The sequence below is a fragment of the Crocodylus porosus genome, unplaced genomic scaffold (assembly GCF_001723895.1).
Source record: "Crocodylus porosus isolate Cpor-Errol unplaced genomic scaffold, CroPor_comp1, whole genome shotgun sequence".
In the NCBI taxonomy this organism is placed as follows: domain Eukaryota; kingdom Metazoa; phylum Chordata; order Crocodylia; family Crocodylidae; genus Crocodylus; species Crocodylus porosus.
The window spans coordinates 1,372,108-1,398,713 of NW_017728929.1; the positions used below are offsets into that span (position 1 = coordinate 1,372,108).

The following is a 26,606-nucleotide window of genomic DNA, read 5'->3' on the forward strand; positions in this document are numbered from 1 at the left end:
TGAAAATGACCCATCCACCACCACCCTCTGGGTGTGGCCCTCCAGCCAGTTTGTGATCCATTTGACTGCGTAGGTTCGACGCCACAGTCCCCTAGTTTTTTAATGAGCATGCGGTAAGAGACAGTGTCGAAGGCCTTCCTAAAGTCCAGAAAGACTGTGTCCACTGCTACCCCTGCATCTAAGGATTTTGTGACCTGAAAACGTGGAAAAACTTTTGACCTCTAACTTGGAAAAAAATGGGGAAAGGAAAAAATGGGGGTAACCATGCCTACACCCTGCACCCTTTAAATTGGGGAGAAGTCTTTGGTGTCTGAAATAGGGGAGGACTGATCTGAGCCAGTGTCATATGTGGAGAGGGATGGGCCCTGTACAAGAACCTAAATAAAAGGCAATTCAGTTCCACATAGCAAAGTTCAGCAGAGCAAAGAAACAAGCACCTGCTAATCTCAGATGTGATGATGAGACTGTTGTTACAAAAAAAAAGAATCCCCCAGTCCCCACAGCAAAACAGTGAATGGGCCACGTTTCAGATGCATCTGGGCCTTGTACCTTGGTCTTGTATGTTTGCAACAACCTCCTTTAACCATGCTAAGGCATTGAAAGCCTGATCCAAAGAATACCGAAGTTGACGGGAGTCTTCCCATCAGTTTGGTGGGGCTTAGATCAGGCTTCTTTCTAGTGACCTGTGTAGGCAGATGCCAGTTCACAGGGGGCTTGGCCTCCTTTGAAAGTTTATGCCCACCTTTATTTTGATTTAAAAGATTGGACTCAAAGGACCAGATACTCAGCTGTTGTAAATCAGCCTTGCTCCATTGAAAAATCAGTGGAGCTGTGTCGGTTAACATCAGCGAAGACCTAGCCCAGAAACAGAAATGATCACATGTGGTGATTTGCATGCCTAGAGTTAAGCAGGTGGCTGGGGATTTGCAAAGTTGGCATCCTAAAGCATAACCAATGTCACCTGGCAAGGTTATGCTTCTGTCTTCTGGTGATGAAGTTACTTTGACTGTGCGTTTCATCAGGCATACAGACTGCACCTGCAGTGGCTTTCTATTCTCTTATTTTTGTGTGACTTGAACACAAGAATAACTCCAAGAGGTTCCCACTCTAGAACTTCCCATGTGTTCCAAGTAGCTGGAGAGGATCTATAGGCTCTCATTGGGGGTTTCAAACTTGCAACAGACAAGAGTTTTGAGATCATGGCTCATATATCCAGTGGGGCTGGTTGTGAACATTCTGGAGATGAGGAAGTTCAATTCTTAATGTCACTTCTTTGCACCCTCTGATTTTAATACTTTGACTTTTACTGAACTGTGTGATTCCCCTTCCTCAGTTCCGGCTGTTTGTAGGAAAAGTCCTGAAGAGTTAAAGAGGTCACACTTTCCAAAGTGACATTAAAATGCCAGACCCAGATCTTACTTCATTTCTGAAGCAAGTAAGACTTAGCTGTCACACCCCTCAAACTAGCCTGTCAAGGCCTAGGAGGGCAATTCTCTTCCCCCTCTAATAGGCCTAGTTATATCCATACTCTCACTGGGCAACCTAGTGCACCCCCAGAGGTTGATCCTATTCTGCAAAGAAATATGCACATACCTACCTTTATTCTTCCCTCAGCAAGCAGAGATGGGGACAGCCAAATGTGCTTTCATGATGGTGGGATCCAGTTGGGTTTTATCTTGATTTCTTTTAGATGTTGTTCTTGGGAGATGTCAAGAACCTTATCTGGAAGCTGCAAGGACATTCAAACTTTTTATTTGGTTGCTCAGATTAGCTCTTGCCTTCACGATTACTCCATTTATTCTCTTAACTGCCAGTCTGACTGCCTCAGAACTGGCTGTAGATGTGCTGTTTACACACTAATGTTTGAGGACCAATACCACAGCACAGAAGGTGATTTTAAGGGGAGGATATTTTTAAAGGGCATCAACTTAATCTCCAATTTTGCTCCTGCAGTAAAATGTGGGCAGAGTTTTGTAGGTGCAGTTTATGACCTGAAGCTCTCTGGTGTGTGGAATCACCTGGGTAGCTAAAGTATAACACACTATAAATTGCTCCTGCACTTATATGCATCTACAAAACTGTATTCAAAATGTATTGTGGGTGTAAACTTGCAGATGTAGAATCATAAATGGCCTTTGAAATTAGACCCAAGGTAAGTGAATTCTTTCACTGCTGCTCTACAAAAATCTGCAGCTTCACTGAAACTGCCTGCTTATACCAGCAATGAATTTGGTGCAATGACTTAAATATGAAATGCAATTAAAAAAATATTGTAGTTCATTTTGAAACAGCTGTTGTTTCTGAAGCAGCTAGCAAATGTTCTTTGAACCATGTTATATGAAGAGCTGTTTTTTGATGATAAGCTTCCCCATGTCTGTCTGTCCTTCCAGTTGTTTGATCGGGAGCTGTGTATCCGGCAGCTGCGGTATTCAGGAATGATGGAAACCATTCGGATCAGAAAGGCTGGCTACCCAATTCGCTACAGCTTTGCAGAGTTCTTAGAGAGATACAGAGTCCTACTGCCAGCATCTGCTAGAGAACAGGTGCGTCAGCAGAAACTTGCTTAAATGCTAATCCAACCTTTCCTTGGAAGGCTTTTGGGGGAAATACGCTCTGTTTCACAGCTAGAATTAAGTTTAAAATGCAACTGGATCACAGCCCACTTAGTCAAATGATCTGTCACCAGGATAATCAGCCTCTGCTCTGCAGGTTAACTTTAGCTCAAGTGGTAGAGGTTTATGCTTTTTGAATCCAGGAGTCCTGGGCTTGAATTCTCTAGATGACTCCACCAGGCATAGCATTTGTCTGGTGATATATTTCATTGGGCCAACTATGCAATTGGGAGAGATATCAGACAAGTATCTGGGCATAAAATGCCTTTCTTCATGCCTGAAAGCTCATCTAGCATCTCTCCCAATTGCATAGTTGGTCCAGGAAAAGACTTTACCAAACAAAATTTGCTTCTCCCTTATTCCCTGGATCAAGGCCACAAAACCACTACAACAGGACTGTAATTCCTGAGCTTTAGGACATAACCATTCTTCATAGATTCACTCCTGGGACCTCTGAACTGAGAAGTAAACACTGACCTGCCTCTTGATCCATGGACTTCTCCACACAAGCACTAACATACCTTCTGTGTTCAATCCTGGAATACTTTAGACCTGAGCCATTTCCATGCTTTGCACACTGAATTCCAGTTTGTCAGGCTGCAGCCATTTCTGTTCTTCACCCTGTGAAACACCAGTGCCAGAGATGTTTTATATCACACCAGTTCTGTATTACTAACCATGCTTTAATATGATGATTTTTTGTATCAGCAACAGAATGATGCCCGTTGGTGCTGCATGGTGATTTCTGAGAAGGTCATAGGCAAAGATGGAGGCTGGCAAGTTGGAAGAACCAAGATTTTCCTCAAGGTAAGTAACAAAGGTTGTTTGCTGTCACATGCAGTAACATGAAAAAAGGGATGTTGAGTGAATTGCAGGAATTGCCTGTTAAGGACCATGAAAACTCTGTCCAGCATCTCAAGAGTCCAGGCCTTAAACCCAGCGCACAACGTAGCTCAACAGGTACCTCTGTGCCACCAAATAGCACTGCACATCTCCCACCCACTTCTGTTCTCCACTAATAAGATGGAAGAACATGTTGTATTTTATAACTCTGCTAAAATTTGGAGGGTACATCTTATTACAAGGGTGTTTCAGAAAGTAACAGCACAATGGCTTCCCATGCTGTATGTCTGTGGGAAACCACACAGCAGTGGAAAACACTAATGGTGGCCTTGTCAAATGCATCCATCCTTTACAAATGTGTAGAGAAGTTATGTGGTCCAGTAAATGATCATTGCATACAAAATAGCTTTATTTTGAAATTGCCATTATTTTCTGAAATATTTTCATGTGCTATAGGTGAATCGTTTGCTTGTGGACAGCTACAGCCAGATGCTGTGGCCAGGTGCTGCATGAATAGCCATGCACACTTTCATTTATACCCTTTGATCCCAACCTTCAGCACTCTTGCTAATTTTGGGCCTCTTCAGCAGAAGTGCAGCCATTGTGCCAGTTTGCTTGGGTCTCTCTTATAGGATTATCATGATACAATCTTGGAGGTGCAACGAGAAAAGGAGCTTACAAACAAGGCCATTCTTATCCAGAAAGTGCTGAGGGGATTCAAGGACAGGTGAGTGCTTTGAAAGGGCACAAGGGTTTGGGGTTGTATAAATCAGAGCATATCCTATTCCCCCTGTGGTTGAACACAACATACTTAATGATGCATTGTGTAAAAGCTGACCAGGGAATAGGCAGTCAGCCTAGTTGTTTGCAGTAACTGAGGGGTTTACCACAGTGGAAGCCAAGGTCAAAGCCAGATATGAATCTCAGTTCCAGAACATCAAGAAAGCATCATGGTCAGAGCACGTAGTAGATCCAGGCCAGGAAATCCAGGGCAGTAACAAATCTTTCCTGGAGTCACAGGACAAGGCTCCTATACTGCTACACCAAGAAATGCCTTTGCTGGGATAAGACCCTGCAGGAAGCAGGAGGGTTTTATAAACCCCCATCAGGCACATAAGGCTCCCATTAGTCTTCCCCAATTCATCTGGTTCCCCATTAGAGTTCTTATGAGAGAAGCCAGGCTGAGCTGGGTCTGGCATTTAGCGAGGTGCCTGGTGACACTACAACCTGTGTTTCTACCTGATAGTGCCCAAATTTCAGGTTTGCACCCCCAGGGCTACTACACGGATACAGTCTGATATAGAATGTATCAAGCCTGAGTTTACATCAGTGATGTGGAACTCCTAAAGAGATAGGCAAAGGTTTTGCCTTTAGACCTGCTCTTTCTCTGTTTCATTTTATCATAGTGGTCTAGAAAATACAGGACCTTGGAATGCTTATTTCACAGAAGTGGTAGATGGGCTGTCCAAGACCTCTCTTTTACAATCCACAATGAATACTAGTGTTTTGTCCAGCTTGCTTTGAAAAGTCTGTACCCATCTGTCCGTACCTGCTGACACTCTTAGAGTTGTGATTTATCTTATTTTGGCCAAGCATCAAAGTGTTTTAGGAATGAATTCTATCTTTGGGAATGCTTTCATCACTGAGTAAACAGTGTTAACCACCCTGTGCTCAGTGCAAGAGCTCTTACTGTAGAAGGCTTGTCTGATTCAGACAATTGAGTATGGCAACCATTATCAGTTATGAGGAGGATTCTAAGTATATGCTGTCAGACAGGTGGGGTTCACTGCTTAGGTTTAACTTCTGGGAACAGGGCCACATTCCCAGCATTCCACAAAGCTACGTCATCAAAGAAGTTGGCCCAGAAATAATTGTGAGGCCCTTACTAGATCATGAAAGCAAGAAAAGGAGTGGGGGGAGGAGTTGGACACGATCTTAGAAGAAAACAGCATCAGTAACTGTTGAACATGGGAGGTAGGGGTACAGCCTCCGAATTGGACTTCCTAGACCTTAAATGCTGGAGGCTGCAAGTGAGAGAGGAATAGTGGAAAAAAACCCTAGGTCACTCTCCCTTTCAGCATCGACTCTCTGCCACTGTGTGACACAAGATACTGGGCGAGATGGACCTGTGGTCTCACCCAGTAAATGGCAATTCTTATGTTCTTAACTGAACTCCTTGGGTCAGGTTGGATTCCTGGAGCTCTTTCTACCCTCTCCTCACCATCAGCAAATGGATGACAAGTCATGGGTGGAATTATTTGGCCCATGTTTTGCAGGAAATTAGATTATATTCTCTTAACAGTCCAACCTTACCTGTTATGTGTGGGCTGCAGGCAGACAAAATGCTATAATCAAGGTTATGTTTGTGCTGCAGTTGCAGAAGTGACAGTAATGTACAGACATATCCAAGATAGCTTTAAAATATCTCACTTGGGCAGAAGTGTAACTGGCTGATTGTATGACCTGGGCATCGGTGGTGCGTGGTACAGGGCAGTGGTTGGAGGTTTGTTGCTGCAGGGGCAGATGTCAGCTCCTTTTTGCTATGGAGATGTGTGCCAAGTGGACATTCAAACACTGATTTTTTTGCAGGAAAAAAAAGGAGGTAACATTGCCCCTAGTAGCAGTGAACCTTTTTACTGGTGATCCTACACTGAGCACCACCATGGCTTTTCTGCCCATCCTGCTGCTGGAGCCAAAGCTGCTGCAGGGAAGATGCAGGGTGCCCGGATGGGGGGGACCCTCTATCTCAATTTTGGTGTCCCTCTCATGGGTAGCCCATACATTGTTATGCTACTGGTGTTTGAGAACTGGTAGCAGTTTAGCCATAGGAGCATGGAGCACAGCACAGGCTATAAAACCTGCTGAAGAAGCAGGGTAAATCAGCTCATTGTGAGGTCTGTGCTGCCATGGGGTAGGCTGCTACCCGTAGCCATGCTAGGTATTTTAAAACTGGCTTGGATATGTCTATACATTACAGTCAAGTCAGGATTTTAAGCAAGCTTGGATATCTCTGCACTGCATGATAGTTACTTAGAATAATAGAAAATTCAGGTTGAAAGGGACCTCAGGATGTCATCTAGTCCAACCCCCTACTCAAAGCAGGACCATCACCACTTAGATCATCCCAGCCAGGGCTTTGTTGAGCTCAGCCTTAAAAACCTCCAAGGATGGAGATTCCACCACCTCTCTAGGTAACCCGCTCCAGTGCTTCACCACCCTCCTAGTGATATTTTTTTCCGTAATATCCAACCTAAATTTCCCTTGCTGCAACTTGAGAACATCGCTCCTTGCTTTGACATCTGCCACCACTGAGAACAGTCTAACTCCATCCTCTTTGTAGCCACCCTTCAGGTAGTTAAAGGCTGCTATCAAATCCCGCCTCAGTCTTCTCTTCTGCAGACTAAATAAGCCCAGTTCCCTCAGCCTCTCCTCATAGGTTACCTGCCTCAGCACCTTAACCATTTTTGTTGCCCTCTGCTGGACTCTCTCCAACTTGTTCACTTCCTTTCTGTAGTGGAGGGCCCAAAACTGAACACAATACTCCAGATGTGGCCTCACCAGTGCAGAATAGAGGGGAATAATTACTTCTCTCAATCTGCTGGCAATGCTCCTAATAATTTAGCCCAGTATGCCGTTAGCCTTCTTGGCAACAAGGGCACACTGTTGACTCATATCCAGCTTATTATCCACTGTAACTCCCAGCTCCTTTTCTGCAAAGCTGCTGCTTAACCAGTTGGCCCCAAGCCTGTAGCGGTGCATGGGATTATTCTGTCCTAAGTGCAGGACTGTACCTGTTGAACCTCATGAGATTTCTTTTGGTCCAGTCCTCCAATTTGTATGAGTCATTTTGAATCCTACACTTCTTGACTGCTGGGTAGGTGTACTCTGAGGGGTCTGGTGCATGGGTGTTGAATGTGGAGAGTATAGGCTAAGAGGAGAGAGTCATCACTTTCTTCATTCCTACCTCTTGTCCTTGTCTTAGTTCTGCCATTTCTTATCTGAGTAACCTTTTAATCCCTTGCCTGCCTTTAGGAAGCAGTTTCTGATGCAGAGACGGTCTGCTGTGGTCATTCAGACAGCTTGGAGGGGTTATTACTGCAGGAAGAATTTCAGGCTGGTAAGAGGCATGGTTCTGTTCCTGAACATATAAATACTGTACTTTACATGGCTCTGTATAAAGTTAATAAAGAAGATGGCTCAGAAATAAGAGGTAACTATGTATGAAGGGGAAGGGTATTCAGGGCCCCAAAAGGATTCTAAATCATCTTTATCCTTACTGGGTGTATCTATATGTGTGCTTTACTGCAGAGTTGACTAATTAGCTCTGCAGTATAGTGTCACTGTCTTTATGTGTGCCCCTGTTAGGGTGCAGTAAACTAATTAACTCCACTGCAGGACAGTACTGTCTGAGACAAGTACTATCCTACAGCGGAGTCATTTGGTGTGCTGAAACCACATATAGACAGTGACCAGTGCTGGCTGGGGCACAAGGGTGCTCCAGTGTGGGGGCTGCCTGTCAGCTAGCCATGCACTGTAGTGCCCTTGTGCCCTAGTCATCCCCTCTGCAGCACAATGAGCTGCTCCAGACCGGCAGGCTGACCCCCAGTCCCCTGCTAGACGGGGCTGCTTCACCCCAGCTCAGTGTGCTGCAGTCCTGGGCACATGTGTAAACACTGCTCCCAGGAGCAGTAAACTATAGCACAAACTCTGCTGGAGTTTATTCTGGTGCATTAATAGCATATGTAGATGTGCCCACTGAATCCAAGACAATGCCCCCTTATTGGTAAAACAGTAACCCTGACTATCCTCTGCTAGGCCTGGTGTAGCAGCAGCTTGGCTACTGCTTCACCAAAGTCCCATCCCTTATTTCCTGTGATCAACCATCTTGGCTTGAAGAAGGCCCACCATGTATGTTTCCCAGATAACAAATGAATAGTGTTGGCAAAGTTGTGAGAGGTGTCTTCCCTGGCCAATGTTTCAGTGAAGCTGTGGCATAAGCCATCTGTCAAAAATGACAGAAAAATTACTTTTAAAAAAGTTATGTCAAGGAAAATAACACTTGGACTTCCAAAGGAGGGATCTCTTGTGAGGAAAGAGTGAGCTCTGGGAGGAATTATTTTTGAGAATGGGAGAGGAAACCAGTTCTAAGATGTTGGCTGATTAGTGAGAAGAAACAAAAGCAGCCGTTTTCAGGCAGAAGTGTTTCCTTTTCTAAAACCAAACAGAAGCTCATATGAACTTATCTTGACTCTAGCTCTGCACTCTGCTCTGTTCTTTTCTGTACCCTGCTGCTCAGTTTCGTATAGTCAGACCCATTTTGCTCACCTCAATTTCATTTTCTTCTGTTTAATCCATTTCAGTCCTTTTTCCTCCCTTTCCCTCACCTCAGTCTTCTGGGAGTAATGTCACTCCTACAGATGCCATCTTTAATAAGTAACTTTTGGGTCCCTTGATATTCTAGTTTAAAATGCCTGCATTTATAACTCCAAGAAATAAAACATTTGCTTAGATGGCAATTTCTGGTAATTTCTTTCTGCATCTTGATTCTCTGTCTCAGTTCCGTATCTTCCATCGAGTTCAAGTTAGTCCCAGCTCCATTTTGCTTCAGGTTTGATCACTTCATGCTGTTTTTTCCCCCTTCTATAGGTCATGCTGGGCTTCGAGCGCCTGCAAGCCCTCTTTCGGAGCCGGCAGCTTGCTAAGCAGTTTGAAACAGCCCGGGCACATGTGATTAGGTTCCAAGCCCTGTGTCGTGGTTATCTGATGCGCCAGAAGATAGCTGAGCAGAAGAAAGCTGTGTGCATTATACAAGCATATACTAGGGGAATGTTGGCTCGTCATAGTTTCCAGAGGATGAAGAGAGAGGTATGTGCTGTATGTTCAACCAGTCATCTTTTAAACAGGATATTTCCTCTAGGATACTGTTCACAGAAGCAGCAAACTTCTTTGGGTAGCAGCTCCCCATTGCAATGGCTTTTGCATCCCCTACAAGTAAGGAAGCAGACTTTCTATCACATCACCTTCCTATAGTTACCACAGCAATGACTCTGAAGTTTTGACAGATGAGAGAGCAGCCTTTAACATATAACTCTTGTATGTTTGTCTTCTGTACTTAATAAATAAGGTGACTTTAGTTTAGAGCACAAGTGAGTTGGGGAAATTCCAAAAAATAACAAAGCATTTTGATTAAAACAAGAGCAGAGCCCATGCTGATTAGGATGAAGAGAAGAGAAAACAGACGTGGCAATGTAGAGAACATTAATATGTTTCAGTAGCATTGCAAAGGTAGTGTCTATAACGAAACCAACAGAGTAAATCCTAAAGCAGTACAGTCTGGAACGCTCTAAGGGGTCCCATAGAGAAAATCTTATTTATTATCGTACTGTGGCAGCACATGGGACCCTCAGCCATAAACCAGATCCACTTTGTGTTAGATATTGATTGTACAAACAGAACAAAGTCTACCTAGCTGCCTCTGTCTTTTTTTTTCAAGCATCTCTCTCTAGTCAGAGAAACTGAAGGTCTGGCCAAGCCCAGGTACCAGTTACACCAACATGGTTAAGGCACATGAATGTCCATAACTAACGGTGCCCAAAGGAGCAAACTGATCATTGTCACATACAGCTGCCTCTGAATCATAACAAGACACCTTGACCACTCTGTCAGCACGCCCCTCTCTGATGTCAAGCAATTTTAGGAGATGCAGTTCAACTTTGCCCTGGCTCCAGCTCCTGCATTTAGTCACTGGTACTTGCCAAAGGCCAACTGTTTACCTAGGTGGCAGGATTTGGGGTTTGTCTTTCTTCTCCCTCTCACATATATTCTCAGGCAGGAGCGTCCCGTTTCTCACCCTGTCCCAGTGAAACCTTTCACACTTGGAGTGTACTGGGAGTCATGGCACTTCCAAAACATGGTAGAGGTGGGCAAAACACACCTTCAGTACTTGCCTTTGGTGGATGACAGCTTTTGGCCTTTGGACTCTGTAGGAGAAGATAGGTGAACCTCCCAAGGACAAGGCCAAAATGCTTTTCAGAAATATTTAAAAAATGGTGCTACTTTTATACCGGCCTGTTCCCTACAACACTAAATCTAGAGCTGAGCAGTCACTCAAGAGTGACCACTTAAAATGTGAGTGGAGGCAGTGCCCCACATTCCTGGCACAATGTAGTTAGCAAAGCAAGTATGAAGATGATCTGAAAACCTTCCTGTTTCCTGCAGTACCAGCACAGACTGGAAGTCAGGAAGCTGTGCTTAGAGGAGGAGAAGTACCTCATGTCCTTGGGCCAGTAAGAGCAAGGGAACAAGCCAGGAAACTAGAACGGGTAGGAGGCAGGGTTTGAAAAGCTGAATGCAGAGTTATCTTCTATGCTTATGAACTCACCACACTAAGCACGCTCAATTTGGGTTGGATTTGGCCATACAGCCATGTCATCCAGCCTGTGCAGCCCTCCAAGGGCTGGGAAATTTGGTGTGTCCTAGAAGGAGGGGGCAGTGTTAATGGTTGCTTCCCTCCCCTCAAATTTCTGAACCTGTGGGGAGCCCATTGGACTGAATAATATGGCCCTGCATGCCAGATCATACCAGCATGTGGCCTGATCCAGGCATGTGGGGTCGGGTCAGTATGTAGCCAGATCTAGGTGTGTGGGTCTAGGTTCTTGTGCAGGAATGCACCCACGGACTGACCCCATGTGTTCACCTCACACAGGATCCAGCCCACAGACTGACCCTGTGCCATCCATCTGGCTCCCAAGGCCAGAAAGTTGGACACCACTTCCCCACACCACACCTATAAACCTGGATGTGCTTAACAATTCTATACATATATACTTAGGGTCACATTTTCAGAAGGTGATAAAATGTAGGCAGAGCTGTGACACTACTTGTGAGTGTAAAGGGGGAACAGTTGATGTAAAGGAGACATACTTATTTCCAATATTATTTACTGGTGAAAATTTCCCCAGACTGCCTGTGCCAATGTAAGACCATGAATTACATAGTATGGGTGGAATCAGAATTAGACCAGTCACTTCACACTTTGTGTCCCTCCTCTACTATGCACTTTTGGGTGTGAGGCAGCACCAAGCTGTGATGCATCAGGCTAGCTGTCAAACCAGAAGCAGAGTAGCCACATTAGTGCAGCACTATGCACAGTTTAATAAGCTCTGCTTCTCAGATTCCTGCAGTAGTGTAACTCGCCAGTAAAAGCACTGTATTGCACTAGTACAGTGTGTCTACATTAGAAGCTTGTACTTGCTTATTTGCTCTACTAAGCTACAGTGCAAATGGCCTTTGTCTTGCTAAGCCCTTGGTTCTACCTGAATTAAGTTCCAAGCACTTGTAATGTTCCATCTTTGTGTTTAAGGGGCACTTATGTAACCTGGAGACAGGGAAGGAAGACGAGAAATGCAGGAAGCATGACTCCCATAAATCATCACTCTATGATCCAATCAGCGACCAGGAAATGGTGGACAAAGTGTTTGGCTTTTTACCTTCCATGATTGGCGGCCAAGAAGGGCAGGCTCCTCTGGGATTTGAGGTAAATAGCAACAAAGAAGTAATAGGCCAGATTCATGCTTGGTGCAGTGAAATGTTGGTCAGTGAGCTTTCATAATGTAAAAACAAGAGCAGGGACCAGAAGAGAAGAGGTAGGTAGATTTGCCTTCTTGAATCATGCTCTTGGCATCATGGGGTGAAGGTCAGTCAATGCAGAGTTAGTAAAAGCTTCTGTTTGTTCCATTCCACCAGCAGCCCCAGGCAAAACCTATCTTCACCAGCCTTCAGTTTTGCTTCCAGGGTTTGTTCTCTGTCTGTATTTTTCTGGTTAGCCTGGTACAGTTTACACACTTGCTGGTATATATCTACTTAAAAGCAAAGGAAAGGAATATACTGGTCTTCGTTCAGCTTGGGTGGTAGTGCAGCCTGGGTGTGGTCTTTGTTCTGTGTATGCTACTGTCAGTGTGGGGAAAGATTCCAGGAACAGCCCAGCACCTCCAGCTCACATGAGATGACCATTGGGGCACTGGGCCCTCCATGTACTTTGCAAAAGGACACTGCTTAGCAGGTTGTAGCAAGAAGGTGAAGAATATTCTTCCAACCTCTACTAGAAAACATGAGCCCAGCTGTTGCATGACTCCCTCTGTTGCATTTTGTCAGAGAAGTTGCCCCTGGCTGAAGGTGCATTTTGTCAGAGAAGTTGCCCCTGGCTGAAGGTCCTTGCTTTGGCAACATCCTAACAGTTAGGTCTGGTCTTCTGCTGCGGCCCTTTCCCTCAGAGAAACCTGCTGTCTCACGATCTTTGCATAAGGCAAGACAACATCAGGAGGGCTCCAGGAAGTACAGTCACTTGGGAATGCAGGTCCTTCTTGCAACTTTAATTTCTTAATCCCTCCATTGCTTTGGGCTTCTGCCATTCCACTGAGTGCCCTAGTCAGCCAGTTGCCCAAGATAACATCATCTGGAGTCATTTCTACTCATTTCAGAGGATGGCTTACATGTCTCTACCGAGACGTAACTCATGCATCAGTGACCATGTTGAAACAGCCTTGGTTTGCAGTACGTTGGATATATACTGAATGCTTTAACTTTAATGTCTTTAATGCATGGAGAATGGTAGGATTCTGAAAACTTTAGCACTGAAGTATGTGCTGACACCTGGCCTCATGGTTAATGCATCCTGGCACTTTTCCTTTGCATGTCTCTTGCAATGGACGAGTACAGGAAATGGAGGACTCCAGGGTTCCAGTAAGGGCCTCTAGTCTCAAAAGAAGTTTCTAGTACCCTGTACAACTCAAGGGCATGGAGCAGGAAGGGGAGGAGGCAGGTAGATTAGAATGAGCTAATAAATCATTCTTGAGGTCAGTAAGGGAAAGAGGGATTTATAGGATCAAGAGAGTGTCTGGATATCCCAGTGAACTGTGGTCCAAGGCCAGCTGTGAATCATGCCGCAATGCCTAGGTCTCCAAGAGCACAGGTGAGCACCACTCCTGATGCCTACTGCCAGCTGGTAGAAGCAATATTGAGATTAGCATGAGAGACACAAGGCTGGGACCCTCTGTGGGGGTTTTTTTTTTTTTTGTTTCCTAGCAAGCAGGGAAGCTGAAAAATCATCATTTGAGAAGAAATAGAATTGTGCTCTTTTTCTATTTTATATGCAGGACCTGGAAACAAAGAGGAGCAGGCTGGATGAGGTGGATCTGGATATGGTTCCTATGAGTGCTGAGCTGGAAGAGGAAGACGATGACCTGGCAGAATACACGTTTCCAAAGTTTGCAGCCACTTACTTCCAGGGATCCTCCACATACACGCATATCCGGAAGCCACTGCGTCACCCACTACTCTACCATGAAGAGAAGGATGATATCCTGGTATCATGTTCTTTCTGTGCAACATTCTCACTATGCTGGCTCCCCTAGCTTCCCTGCAAATGGCCTGGCATGCCCTGAGAAGGGGAGCCAGACAGGGAGACGTTAGAGCCAGAGGCACCTGATCACAGGCATTGCAATGGAACTGGTCTCTTCCATGGGTCTGTCAAAGCTGCTTGCCTCTGAGTCTCTGCATCCAGAAGTAGGCGTTGCATTGCCTTCAAAATGCTTTGTGCAGCAGGAGCTTTCTGACATCAGAGGCTCCTGCCATTTTTCTGCTAGCTGTGAAATAGCTCTAGGTTCTCCTTTGACCTCTGCCACTGCCTTCTGACTCAGACTGGTGGAGTGGAGAGAAAAGGCATCAAGGCTCACACTTACTCCTGCTGCCTTTTAGTAAGCCAGTCAGTGAGGGGGGCAGGAGAAGAGAGGAGGTTCAGGCTTTCCTGCTGTGACGGTTCCTGCTGAGGGGAAGTGATTATGGAATTCTTCCTTGGTATAAAGTAGCCTTATAAAATGAAGGGCTCTGTCCTGAATCCTATGATGCTACATAGGATACAAACACAGGTTGCATTTCATCCAGGAGAAACCATTTTCTTCTGGGACAAAGTGCAGTTGTTCAGATGCCCATGTCCACTGTCCTTGGACAAACCCTAAAAAGGTTCACAGGATAAAAAGTGTTAATGGTTTGTCCCAGGACATTGTGAGGTGCATCTGAATGGTTGTTCCAGAACTGCATCATTGAATCGATTATAGTGAAGCAGCAGTGAATTCAGCTGCTCACTAAGCCCTGAGTGGCAGAGTGATGCGTGTACATGCCAATCCCAGGACTTTTCTGTTCTGGGACAAATATAACACCTGTTCCTAGCCATAAAATCCTCTGTTCCCAGCAAAGCCACCTGAAGCATCATGCACCATTCTTGCCATATAAGGGCACAAGTGTTGCTCACCTGTAACCTGAGGGACTACACAGATTCCCCATTTGAATAGTGAGAAGGGGCACAGGGTTTTACTCTAGATGAGGAAAGTCAGAAGTCCTACTTCTGTGTAGATGTAACTGTCTACAAGCAGTAGGGTGGGACCTTGCAACATCTGGATGTGTTTTCTGCATTTCTAGGCCTCATTAGCAGTGTGGAACATCATCCTGCGGTTCATGGGTGACCTTCCAGAGCCAGCAACCTTTGCTAAGAACCAAACCAGCAAGAGCAGCTCTGTGATGACACAAATATATGACACACTTGGCAAAAAAAGCCGGGTCCAGATGCTGAGCAATGACAGTCCAGATGTGGTAAGAAGGAAAATTCATTCCTCTGTATTGTGCTGCTATACAGACTGGTGAGAGAAGCAAAGGGAAACTTTTAGGCTTCTGTACTTCAGTAGCATCCATAGAAACCTTTCCATTGGCAAGTCATCTTCCTAGGAGGAGGCTAAATAGAGCTATAGATGTTGGCTCTACAGCTGCCCCAGCTGTAGAAATCTCTTTCCCATGTGGCAGGATGCCCCTTACAGTGTAACACTCATTGAGAATAAACACCTTCTTATCCTGAACTGAAGCACTCTCAGCAGTACTGAAGGTTGCCATCTAGCCCTGATCAGATGGTAAGGGCAGCTCTTGCTCCCTGAGAGTGGGATTTCAGAAGTGTCAAGCACTGGCATCATCCTGCCCCTCTTGAAGTTATGGATAAAATTTTCATTGACTTTGATGAGAGCAGGGATAAGCCAATGTTAAACACCCTCGGTGTTCAGAAAATTGCACCCGTGGTATTAAGTAGCTGATGCTGAGAAAGCTACTCGTACTTTTCAGATGGTGAGGCTACATGCGACTCCTCAGCTCAGCTGCTGAAGGTTTACTGCTGCCAGGGAGCCCTCATACTTTACTATTCTTTTTACCAAAGACATTGCCTCAGCAAAATTAAATATAACAGGCTGAATCCTAAATTTGTGCAAATCAGTGTAGTTTCACTGAAGTCAATTCTGATCTACACCAACTGAGACCCTGGCCCAGTGTTTCTAGATTATGTTGTTGGGAAGCAATAAAAAGGCCTGGTCATTGGTGAGAGACACTGGGCACCATGGTGGGTCTCCAAAAAGGAGAATATTTGCTTCCTGCTTGCTGTTCATTAATTCACTGGTCTATACCGTGTGATGGGGATTCCACTCATTGTCTACTATGACATTGTCTATCTTAGAGTGAATACAGAAAGGATAATAAAGTTCCAAAGGCTATTTCATCCATGAAGCTGAAACGGTCTTCCAAGCTAACAGGAAAGGTAAGTGGTAGAAATATAGTTTTCTCCCCAAGTCTTTTTGTCCAGTCACCCGCTCCTGCTTGATGATGGACACGGAGGCTTCTTCTGCCCTGGCTAAGAACTCCCTCCCCTTTCAGCTTGGGTCCAGCCTTTTTCTCTGTGCAAAACTCCTGATGTGTTTTGCTTCTTCCCATAGAAATTTGTACTCCCTGCACACTAGCTGTCCATCCCTTTCCTTTGGCTTGTCCTGCTCCTGCTCTTCTACTGCACAGAAATACCATTGCTATTGATAACTCTTTGCATTGCAGTTCTGGTAGAAGATCCTGATCTGGAACAGACCTCATTGTTCTAGGTGCTGAACTAACCTTGTGAGAAAAGTTCTTCCCTGGACAGTTTGCCATCTTCCCTTTCTTATACCCAGGCCTGTTCCTCCAGCACAGAGATCTCTGACCTTTTTCCACTCACAAGTGAGAAAGTTCTTCTCCCTCATGTCCCCTGAACGTGTGCTAATTCCTACCAGGCTTACACCATTTTTTTCCAAGGCTTTTCTGAAGCCTCTGAGATAATCTCTCCCCTCAACCCCCTTTACAAAGATATCTAAGACTTTTCTAACCCATGCTACTGGGAGACTTCAGGTTGAGTTTCCTGTTCTCCCTCACCAAGATGCTGTGAACTAGAGCTGGTTGGAACATAATATATGTCATAAAAATGTTTAAATGGCTTCCACTTTGCAGTGTCAAAAACAGACCAGTTTCCACCACATTTTGTGCAACATGGAAACATAGTGCAACAATATTATTGAAATTCACTGTTTACCAGTGTAGTCAATGAAAAAAGTTTCAAAAATTGTTTTGCTAGAAAAGGTGGTAAAAAGCTTCAAAAGGCATTGAAAAATCAAAAGATTTGCCAAAATGTTTCATGTTTTGAAAATGGCTGCTTGTAAGAAAGCTATTTTTTTCTCTGAAAAATGTCAACCAATTCAATCATGACCCCTGTTTACATGCCTGCCCATGTAAACATACAAATGTGTGCATATTTACATAACATTTTAAATATTTGCTATTTAAGGTGCTGTTTTATTCTCCATTCCCAACATTCAGGCTTAGGTTAGAAGATAGTTGTTGCTGGCATTTTATTGTACTTTTTAAAGCAAACTATTCTTTTAAATAAGTAATTACACGAGCAAGCCCTTAAGTCAATCAGTCTATGAACACTTGTGTTGAGTTTATAACATAGTATAATGCACTGGCTTTGTGAATGAGGAAAAGTGGATCCCCTCTGGTTAAGGCAATGGGACCTACCACTAGCATTGGCACAAGTAGTAAAGGCCTGTGTATTTGAAGCAGGAGGACTAGGGTTCTAGTTTTGGCTCCCCGGTGTACTGTAAGTTGATGTAGAGCACAAATTAGTTCTACTTGTCTAGACCAGTGATTGTTAACAGGGTGCCATGGCACCATGTGGTGCCACAAGGTTCTCTGAAGGGGGCTGTGAGGGATGTGGAAATAAGCAGATACATGTAGATATGGGCTTGTCCCTGCCTGGCTCATCTGCCACTACCACTGCCACACCCCTCTAGTGAGCTAAGCACTGTAATATATAAATTAGTTTAAAATAAATGAAATGAGTTTAATATAAATTGGGTGCCACTCAATTAAAAAATTTATGGAGGGATGCTTTGAGTCCAATGAGGGGTGTCTTGTGTCCAAAAAGTTCAAAACCCACCAGTCTAGACTTTTACATGTCCCATATCATAGTGATATCTGGGTGCAGCAGGTTTTTTCTTGCTATTACCAAACAGGGACAACAGACAGAGAAAAGCAAATGGAGCCAGCTAGCTGGCCATGCACAGGGGTTGCTACATCCACAGGTATTTTTTATTAACTTACATTGAGGAGAAGAAAAAGATCATCAGCATGCAGTTGCCAAGGAGTGTATTAAGCAGGGAATGTTCTGGCCAATAATACAAGAGCAGTGTTGAGAGCTCTGCCCTTCTTTTTCAGGTAACAAGTCATCTGAGACATGGGGAGGAGCTATTCCAGGAGGAAAGCATGATCTCGGACAGGCCTATGTCTAACCTTGAAAAAGTGCACTTCATTATTGGCAATGCGATCCTGCGCCCTGCTATCAGGTAGGAAACCCTGCACTGCACATCCTGGGCCAATCTCTTGCTGGTACATGCACTACTAGCACCTCCTTCCCAAATCCTCATAGAAACTCAGACTGACTTCCTAGGGATGAATCTGTTTTCCTGGAAATGGAAAGCCTTTCCCTAACCACAGAGCAGGTATAACCAGCCAAACATGCCTCTACCTAAAGCTAGAGGGACAGCTGTGAGGATGCATGCCCTTTTTCACACCCATATGCTTGCCAGATGTTCTCTGCCCCAGGTACATGACCTCAGTATCTGGAACATATTTTTATTTGCAAGCACCAAAGATACATTGTATTTTTATTTAGTATGTCGTTCTTTACCTTTTCTTAGCCTAAGGGCATTTTCCTTATAGCTTTGCTTCAATAAGAGATGGAGATCCTCAGCCGATATAAAACTGTCATGTGCCTTGTGTTCCCCTTTGTCCCACCTCCCTCATATCTGCCCAGTGAATGGAAGAGATGGTTTTAAATAATTTTTCTCTCTTCTGGAACTTTTTGCTTTGATGCTTTTTACACTTGTGTCCACTATCATTTAGCTGAATTTTTTAAAGTCACACTGTCATGTCACTTACCTCATCTGCTCCAGGGTTAACTCCAACATTGACTGTAAGTTTTCTGAAAGCCTCTTATGCAAGGTCTTAGTTAGTCAACAGTCTTATGTTTCTTCTTCCTGAAGCCAAAATCACAATTTTTTTCCATGGCTTCATTATAAATTCTCAGTCTAGCTGGGTTACAGATAGCTCAGGTGTGCTAAATGGGCTATAATCACACTTACGGCTGCAGTGCAGATGGCTCAATCGGTTGCAGTCCTCCTGATTACATGTCTCTCCTTTACAGAGATGAGATCTACTGCCAGATCTGCAAACAGCTCACTGAAAACAGCAACCGGAGCAGTCATGCCCGAGGATGGATTCTCCTATCGCTTTGCCTTGGCTGTTTTCCTCCTTCAGACACATTTGTGAAGGTACTGTGCTCATGTAGCCCATAGCAGCTTGAAGACCTCACCTGGTCTGGTTCCTTGTTTGCTGTTTTATTTAGATAAAAGAAGTCAAGTTAACTATGTAGTCACTATAGCAGCTGGAGATGGGCTGAATCCAAGATTTCTCATACATTTATATTTGTTGGTACTGTACACTTACTATTCCCTGATACCTAAACACATAAATCAGATCCTCAGGTATGAGTCAGTGCAGCTCTGTAAAACTATTGATCTGGCTTCATTTGAATTATTCTAGATTACTTCAGTGGAACAATGTTAATTTGCATGTGGTAGAGGTTTGGTGCATTCTCTATTTATTTATTTATTTATTATGGAGTGTAGTGGGGGCAGGAAAGAAAGAACTGCAAGGAGTGAAATTCAGGAGCAACTTCTTTACCAAAGAACACATGCACATGCATGCTCCTGTATTTGTGAGTACACATACCCATTCTGCAATTATGAAGCACTGTAAAATTATCTTGAGGTGGTTGTCCTCTGTAGCTATCAAGAAGTGCTCCTTGTCTTTCCTTGTATTTGTCCCTGTAAACCAAAGAACTCACTTCAAAAGGGACATACGATGAGCAGACAAAACTAATCCTAAATATAATTCCATTTAAGTCAATGAGGCCTGAACCTTAGCTCAGACATGTGAACTTAACAGTGGCGTATCTCCACTCACTATTTCCATGGAGTTATTAGTAAGATCAAATGGTGCAACTCTACTCATTACTTCAGTGGAATAATTAGTATGACCTGATGAAGAATGTCTTAAATTTGAAAGCTTGTCTAACTTTATCTCAACTATATAGTTGATCCAGTACCCTAAGAAATCCTTGCTCTGAAATCAAAATGACACCCATGGTCCTATGACCCCATGGATGAATTCAACACAACAGGCTTTATTCTCATGTTGGTGCTAGTCAGAAGTAACTCAAATTGAGGTTAAATGAAAAGTTGGGATAAGAATCACGTGTAGTATCTCTAGGGCTAGGGACAGACATTCAAAAAGCCCTAGCCTGAATTGATTCAATCTTTGCAGATTAGTCTAACCTGGCTAGGCTGAACTGGTTTGTAACTGTACAGACATTCCCTCTGGACTGAAGAAATGCTGGCACATGCCTGCAGTGGCTCAAGATAAAAGCAGCCCTCCCTTCCCTTCCAGAGCCTTGAGCTGAGGAAGGGTATGGCCAGGCCCTGGCAGGATGCTCTGATTAGGGAGGGGTTCTCACTTATCCTGACCAGCCCAGCAGGGAGTTGCTAACAGACCATTTAGCAGCCCATCAAGAAAACAAAAGTTCAAGCTCTTAAACCACTTTTTTCAAGGAAGGAACAGAGGGACATTACCAGCTGACCCATTGATTAGCTCCAAAAAGCCCTAAGTGGACACTGTCCTGTCTGCCTTAGATAGACACCTCTCAGCATTAACTAGCATACCAAGTGCTGGATATGGTCCGTGCTGTGGGAGAGGGAAGGGAAGAATCCCTGCTTGAGCACGGAGTGGTGGTGGGAGAGAGGAGGCATGGGAAAGCCAGACAGACACTGCTGTGCCTGTAATCTCTGCTGGAGCTCCAGCAAAGGAGCAGAGCTGTGGGGCCAGTCCTACTGCAGAGCAGAGAGCCCCACCCAGGGCTGCAGAGCATCTGGGATGCTGGGGGACTCTGGCTTAAGTTAAACTAGGAAGGAGTCTTAGATAGACATTGCATAAACCAGTTTGACCCAAATCAGTTAAGTCATCCAGGTTTATCTCAAACTGGTTTCATCCATTTTCAAACTGGTTTATGTGCAATGAATGTCTGTTCTGTTACAGGTTTAAACAAGTTTCTGATCACTTAAACCAGTTTACATGTAATGTCTGTCTCTAGCCTAAAAGTTCCTTTACATCTTGCACCTCTTCTATATGTCTTCCTGGCTTGCCTGGGGTTGTATCTGATGCTTTAGAAAAGGGTGAAAATCTTGTAATAACCCCGCCCACTTCTTGGGAGAACCACATAATTCCTGATGGCTAAAGATAGGACACTTGGCTTCCTGATGTGTGAAGTCTGCATGCTTCTTCTAGGCTGACTCATGGCTTCAGGGAACAGGTTAAATTACCAGAGTCCCAATGCCAATACCTAAATGTGCAGACCAGAATAAGCAATTCTGCACAGACCTTGGGCCTCCCTGCAGGCCATTGAGCTCTGTGTGCCACTACTTACCGTATTTTTCGGACCATAAGACGCACTTTTTCCCCCCCAAAAGTGGGGGGAAAACGAGGGTGCGTCTTATGGTCCGGTGCGTCTTATGGTCCGAAAAATACGGTATCTCTGCAATGCCACCTCCCTTGAATTTCAGTAAACTGACAGGCTCCTGGGAGCCCTGCAGGAACTGAGGAAATCTTTGTGTGTAACTGCTTAGCCTGACTAGGAACTGCCAAGAAATTCTCAGTTCATTTGATTCCAATCACAAAAATGAAGCACTCTTGCAAGTTGCTTTAGGACAACAAAGTTCACTCACATCCATTCTACAATCCTCAGTGGGTTTGCAGTGTTTTCCAACTGTCTTTTCTGCTCTGTCCATCCAGTACCTGCTGAACTTCATCCACAGAGGCCCCCCCAGCTATGCACCATATTGTGCCGATCGGCTGAAACGTACCTATGCCAATGGAGTGCGGGCAGAACCTCCTAGCTGGCTGGAACTCCAGGTAGCTGCTTCTTCATCAGCAGGTTCTTGGTTACATCAACCTGGGCATCCATTCATGGTGAACGCTATTTATTTATCTGGACTGACTGATATGTCTATGTCCAGGGGGTGGAAATCATCTGCAGAAGGACTGAGGACTGGCTAGACTGCTGGGGTACACTGTCAGACATGCCCTGGTCTGTGGATATTCATCCAGGGATGGATCCAATGAAGGAAGTGATTACTTGGATGTTAGGAGCTACAGCCACCTGTCAGTACAGGTGTCTGGTCCCTGGAGTGGGATCCAGGGCCCCGTGTTAGAAACCTACACCCCTTGTGCAATGCATACAGAGAGCTGGGTGCAGAGAGAGCTCTTTAATCCAAAAGTTTCCTCCAGTCTCCAGGGGGAAACATAATTTTCCTTCCTCTAGTCCATTTTATTCATTTAACTTTGCTACAGGCAACAAAGCAGAAGAGACCCATTGTATTTAATGTCACCTTGATGAATGGCCAAAGCATCACAGTCCCTGCGGATTCAGCCTCCATTGCCAAAGAGATCTGCCAGCTCATAGCAGATAAAATCATGCTGAAGGATATGTTTGGCTTTTCTCTCTACATTGCTGTGTATGACAAGGTAAAGCTATGACATCCAGCCTTAAATCCTCAGGCTCCATCCAGGGGTTTGCTCAGCCCTGCCTATAGGGAGATCCTTTCTCCATGCCCTGGGAGCTGATGCTCCATTTGGTCATCAGTAAAGCTAAATCTACCTTAGTGATGTGGAGCTTGCATACAGTGGGTGCATCTACACATGCATTAATACACTTTAGTTAATGAGAATTAAATCCAGTACCTCTTCCATTGTGAGGTACTAGAAAAATGTGCATTAACTTGGTTATTAAGTGACTTTTAATGTGCATTAGCTTATTCTAAGCACGTTAACTAAAAAACACGGGCATTTATACACATACTTTTTTGTCCTGTGATGTGCCAGAGATCCACCGCTTTAGAGCAGACTGGATTAATTGATTAATTGAGTCTGCTTCGTACACGAGCTGAGGCGAACTGTGCTGCACCACGTGCAGTTGTATAAGCAGCAAAATGCACATCAGCATGCAGAAAATGGCAGCGGTGACCTTTTGAACTAAAGCACCACCAATGCATGTTAGTTCAAAAGTGCACCACCACCATTTTCTCAGTGCTGACGCACATTTCATCTTTTATAGAACTACAGGCATCACAGCAGCGGGCACTTCTCAAAGTGCCTGGTGCTGCAGTGCTTGCATGTGTAAAAATGCCCCATGGTTTTAGTGACACTTCAATGTGCTTTAAAATAAGCTAATGCACATTAAAGTGCAGGTGTAGAGGTACCCAGTATGTCCTGAATTTAACCCAGTGTATGAACTGGCTTCTGCAGGATTTTTCTATTGTTAGCTAATAGGGGAGGTTTAGACATCTGGTTTGCAGTTTAATGAGTTTCAATTATTTCCCTAAAATGGACTGTCCTTTTGCTGTAAGGTTTGGTCATTGGGCAGTGGCCGGGATCATGTCATGGATGCCATTTCCCAGTGTGAGGAGCTGGCAAAAGAAAGTGGTGGCCACGAACGTCATGCCCCATGGCGCCTGTATTTCCGGAAGGAGATATTCACTCCCTGGCACAACTCCAAGGAAGACCCAGTCAGCACCGATCTCATTTACCACCAGGTCATTCGTGGGATCCGGTTTGGAGAATACCGGTGTGAGAAGGTGGGGATCTGTTTTTTCTCCCTGTATAGGAATGGTAGAACATAAGGACTTACCCCAGGGATATGCAGGGAGGGGGACAGACCCTGTGGGGATGGGAGGAAGGTTATCTACAACTTGGCCTCTTCCTTTCCAAATGACTGCCAACAGCCAGACCAAGACCTGCACAGCTCTCCAAACCAGCCTGGCTGAAAGCAGAGAAGTTAAAGTCCCCAGCCTGACTCCAGTCCATGCTATGTTGGATATGGATGGTAGGACATGGATGTGTCTCCTCAGGCATCTGTTAACCAGGTGGCTTGTTGCAGGAGGAGGATTTGGTGGAGATAGGAGCAAAGTGTTGCTACATCCAGTTTGGGGTTTCCATCCGGCACGAGCTGGTCCAGAAGGTGCTCCAGGAGTGTATCCCAGTACGGCTGCTGAAATCAAAGTCCCAGGAGAAGTGGGAAAGCCTCGTAACGTATGCGCATGCCAAGGTGGGGACCTCGTATAGTCCTTTGGATTAACTGATCTTGACCATCCAAGACTCTGTGCTAAGTCCCAACTTCTGCTTCAGTCATCAATACCAGTTATAATGTGCTTCTGTGGTGAAATTCTGCAGGGAGAGAACTGGCTAGTACCCAGAGTTGTCAGGGAATAAGGACAGACAAGTCTGGTTAATTGCCCCATGTAATTGGTTTGGGATGATTGAGAAAAGGGGCCCACACTGGTTCCCATGAGATTCGCCATGAGGCAGAAAGATACCAGTTTATACTGGTATCCACTTACAGCACTTTTTCTTAAGGAGTTCTCATTATGTCCAACTTTGGCAATTGATTCAGGATGGACACTGCAGGAAATGGCTGTGATTATGAACATTATGCTGTTCTTTATCTGTGACACAAGCCTTATTGCTTAATTGTAAGCTCCCTTCATTCCCTACACAATTCAGGATAGCTGAGGGCTGTCTGCATGATCAGGCCTGCTGTTTGTTTACCCTCAACCTTTGTGCTTTGGTACCTGATACACAGGATCTGAACTTAAGAAGTCATGGGTTTCTTCTTGTGTTGCAGGCCCCTTACACACAGGACCAGCTCTCCCCTCAGAGTGTGAAAGAGCAGCTTGTGGATTTTGCCCGTTTTCAGTGGCCTTTGCTGTTTTCTAGGTTCTTTGAAGTTACCAAATTTTCAGGTAATCACGGCAGCCCAGGAGCAGGTGAGGGCCTGGGGGTTAAGCAGAAAGGAGGGAAAGGGATGAACAGTGTTTATGAGAAGGTATTTCTACATTTGTAGGGCCCAGTCTGCCCAAAAACCACTTTATAGTGGCCATCAACTGGAAAGGTATCTGCTTCCTTGATGAGTCGGAAAAGCGGCTCCTTGAGCTTTCCTTCCCAGAAGTCACGGGAATCCACACCACAAGGTGAGTCTCTTGTAGGCGCAAGGTCTGAAGGAAGCTGCTGGACTCAACAAGGGGTTTTCCATGTAAGATGGAGTTCCAGTTCCCTTCCCAAAAACCAGTTTAGTTAGTTGGTCTGGGTCTGGGTCAGCATCCATTAGTGGGACATGTTTTAGGAAGCTTTTGCTTGATTAAACATGCTCAGTCAGTCCAAAAAAACTTCCAGGACAGAACTGAAGTACAGCGGACACCTCTGACTGAATGAACTCACTCCAAAGAAAAATATTTTTTTCAGTGCCAAGAATGATGTACCTTTGTGGAGAAACATGGGGAACCTAAGCCAATGTGTATGTAATACTGTGTTTTATGTCCACCTGCCAGATATCTTCCTCTCCACACACCTACTTGTAAGAAGGCACTTGCTAGGAGCTCCCAGCTCTTGTTGGCACAGAGCTGTAGATGCCAGAGCTGTGCCTGCATGCCACTAAAAGGTCACAGAAAGTTTCCAGATGTTGTGCTTTGTGATCTACAGGGCAGTGAAGTCATTTGGGCAAAGCTGTACACTCATGACACTGCGGGCAGAGGAGTTTGTCCTGACATCTGTCCACAGTGTGGTCATCGCTGAGCTTGTGGTCATGTTTCTGGAAGGACTGAAGAAGAGGTCGCAGTATGCTGTGGCCATGCAGGAGAACAAGCCCCAAGGTAACTCTGACAGTATGTCATGTGGGCAGGAAGAAATCTTGGACAAACCCATAATAAATGTTTGAAAGAGCTAAAAGAGAAGCAGAAAAAAATCTGTGAGATCAGTAGTTTGCTCTACTAAGTGTCAGTTGTGACCAGCATAGCAATGCAATATTCAGGGAGGCAGGGTTCAGGACTCTTTACCTATAAAATGACTTTTCTTTTCCTTCTTCCTACATATGGCTACTGTCTCTGAAGCCCTCCATGCTCCAGAAATTCAGCTTGCCTGTACAGGAGCTTAGGACTTAACTATCTGGGCACAGTCTCAATAGAAGCTCTATAAGAGCTGAAAGCCTAGAGATTGCTGTGAAAAGCTGTTGACTGAGGGAGGAAGTTAGCATGCAAATGCCTTACTCTCCCAGTTCTCTCTGGATGGGTTTATACCTCAGTATTAATGGAACAGTTTGTACCAGTTTACTGCTCCCAGGCACAGTGTTTACATGTGTTCTCAGGACCACAGCATATTGAGCCAGGGCAGTGGAGCCCCAGCTGGTAGGGGATCCAGAGGGTCAACCTGCCAGCCTGAAGCTGCTCCTGCCAGGCTCAGTGTGCTGTGGAGGGCCTGGTAGGCAGAAGGGTGCTACTGTGTGGGGCTAGATGGCAGGCAGCCCTGCATTGTAGCACCCTCGTGCCCCAGCCAGCCCCAGTCACTGTCTACCCATACAGAGGCAGAGTAAATAACTTCACCATAGGACAGTACTTGTATCAACTAACCTACGGTGGAGTTAACTACCTTACTCCAACCTAATAGCCCCGCAAGTATAGATGGGGATGCCTTACTGAGGAGCTAATTAGGCTACTCTGCAGTAAATGTCTTGTGCAGATGCCCTCTAAAACTTATGAGCATTTTTCCCTGCATCACTGACAATCCCAGGGACAATTCTGCGCTCTTTAAAACCAGTGG

General features: G+C 44.9%; 1 protein-coding gene across 2 annotated transcripts in view; it reads left to right on the forward strand.

The window, feature by feature from the left end:
• MYO7B (myosin VIIB) overlaps positions 1 to 26,606 on the forward strand; it is a 78,193-nt gene that overhangs the window by 32,676 nt on the left and 18,911 nt on the right. For both annotated transcript variants that reach the window (XM_019542906.1, XM_019542905.1), the window contains exons 17-34: positions 2,391 to 2,543; positions 3,321 to 3,419; positions 4,088 to 4,182; positions 7,488 to 7,572; positions 9,102 to 9,320; positions 11,818 to 11,991; positions 13,610 to 13,819; positions 14,931 to 15,101; positions 16,003 to 16,083; positions 18,063 to 18,190; positions 19,051 to 19,177; positions 21,753 to 21,872; positions 22,311 to 22,484; positions 23,366 to 23,593; positions 23,896 to 24,063; positions 24,640 to 24,757; positions 24,859 to 24,985; positions 25,494 to 25,663. In XM_019542906.1, the coding sequence (XP_019398451.1) occupies positions 2,391 to 2,543; positions 3,321 to 3,419; positions 4,088 to 4,182; positions 7,488 to 7,572; positions 9,102 to 9,320; positions 11,818 to 11,991; positions 13,610 to 13,819; positions 14,931 to 15,101; positions 16,003 to 16,083; positions 18,063 to 18,190; positions 19,051 to 19,177; positions 21,753 to 21,872; positions 22,311 to 22,484; positions 23,366 to 23,593; positions 23,896 to 24,063; positions 24,640 to 24,757; positions 24,859 to 24,985; positions 25,494 to 25,663 (2,647 nt within the window). The remainder of the gene's footprint in view (positions 1 to 2,390; positions 2,544 to 3,320; positions 3,420 to 4,087; positions 4,183 to 7,487; positions 7,573 to 9,101; positions 9,321 to 11,817; positions 11,992 to 13,609; positions 13,820 to 14,930; positions 15,102 to 16,002; positions 16,084 to 18,062; positions 18,191 to 19,050; positions 19,178 to 21,752; positions 21,873 to 22,310; positions 22,485 to 23,365; positions 23,594 to 23,895; positions 24,064 to 24,639; positions 24,758 to 24,858; positions 24,986 to 25,493; positions 25,664 to 26,606) is intronic.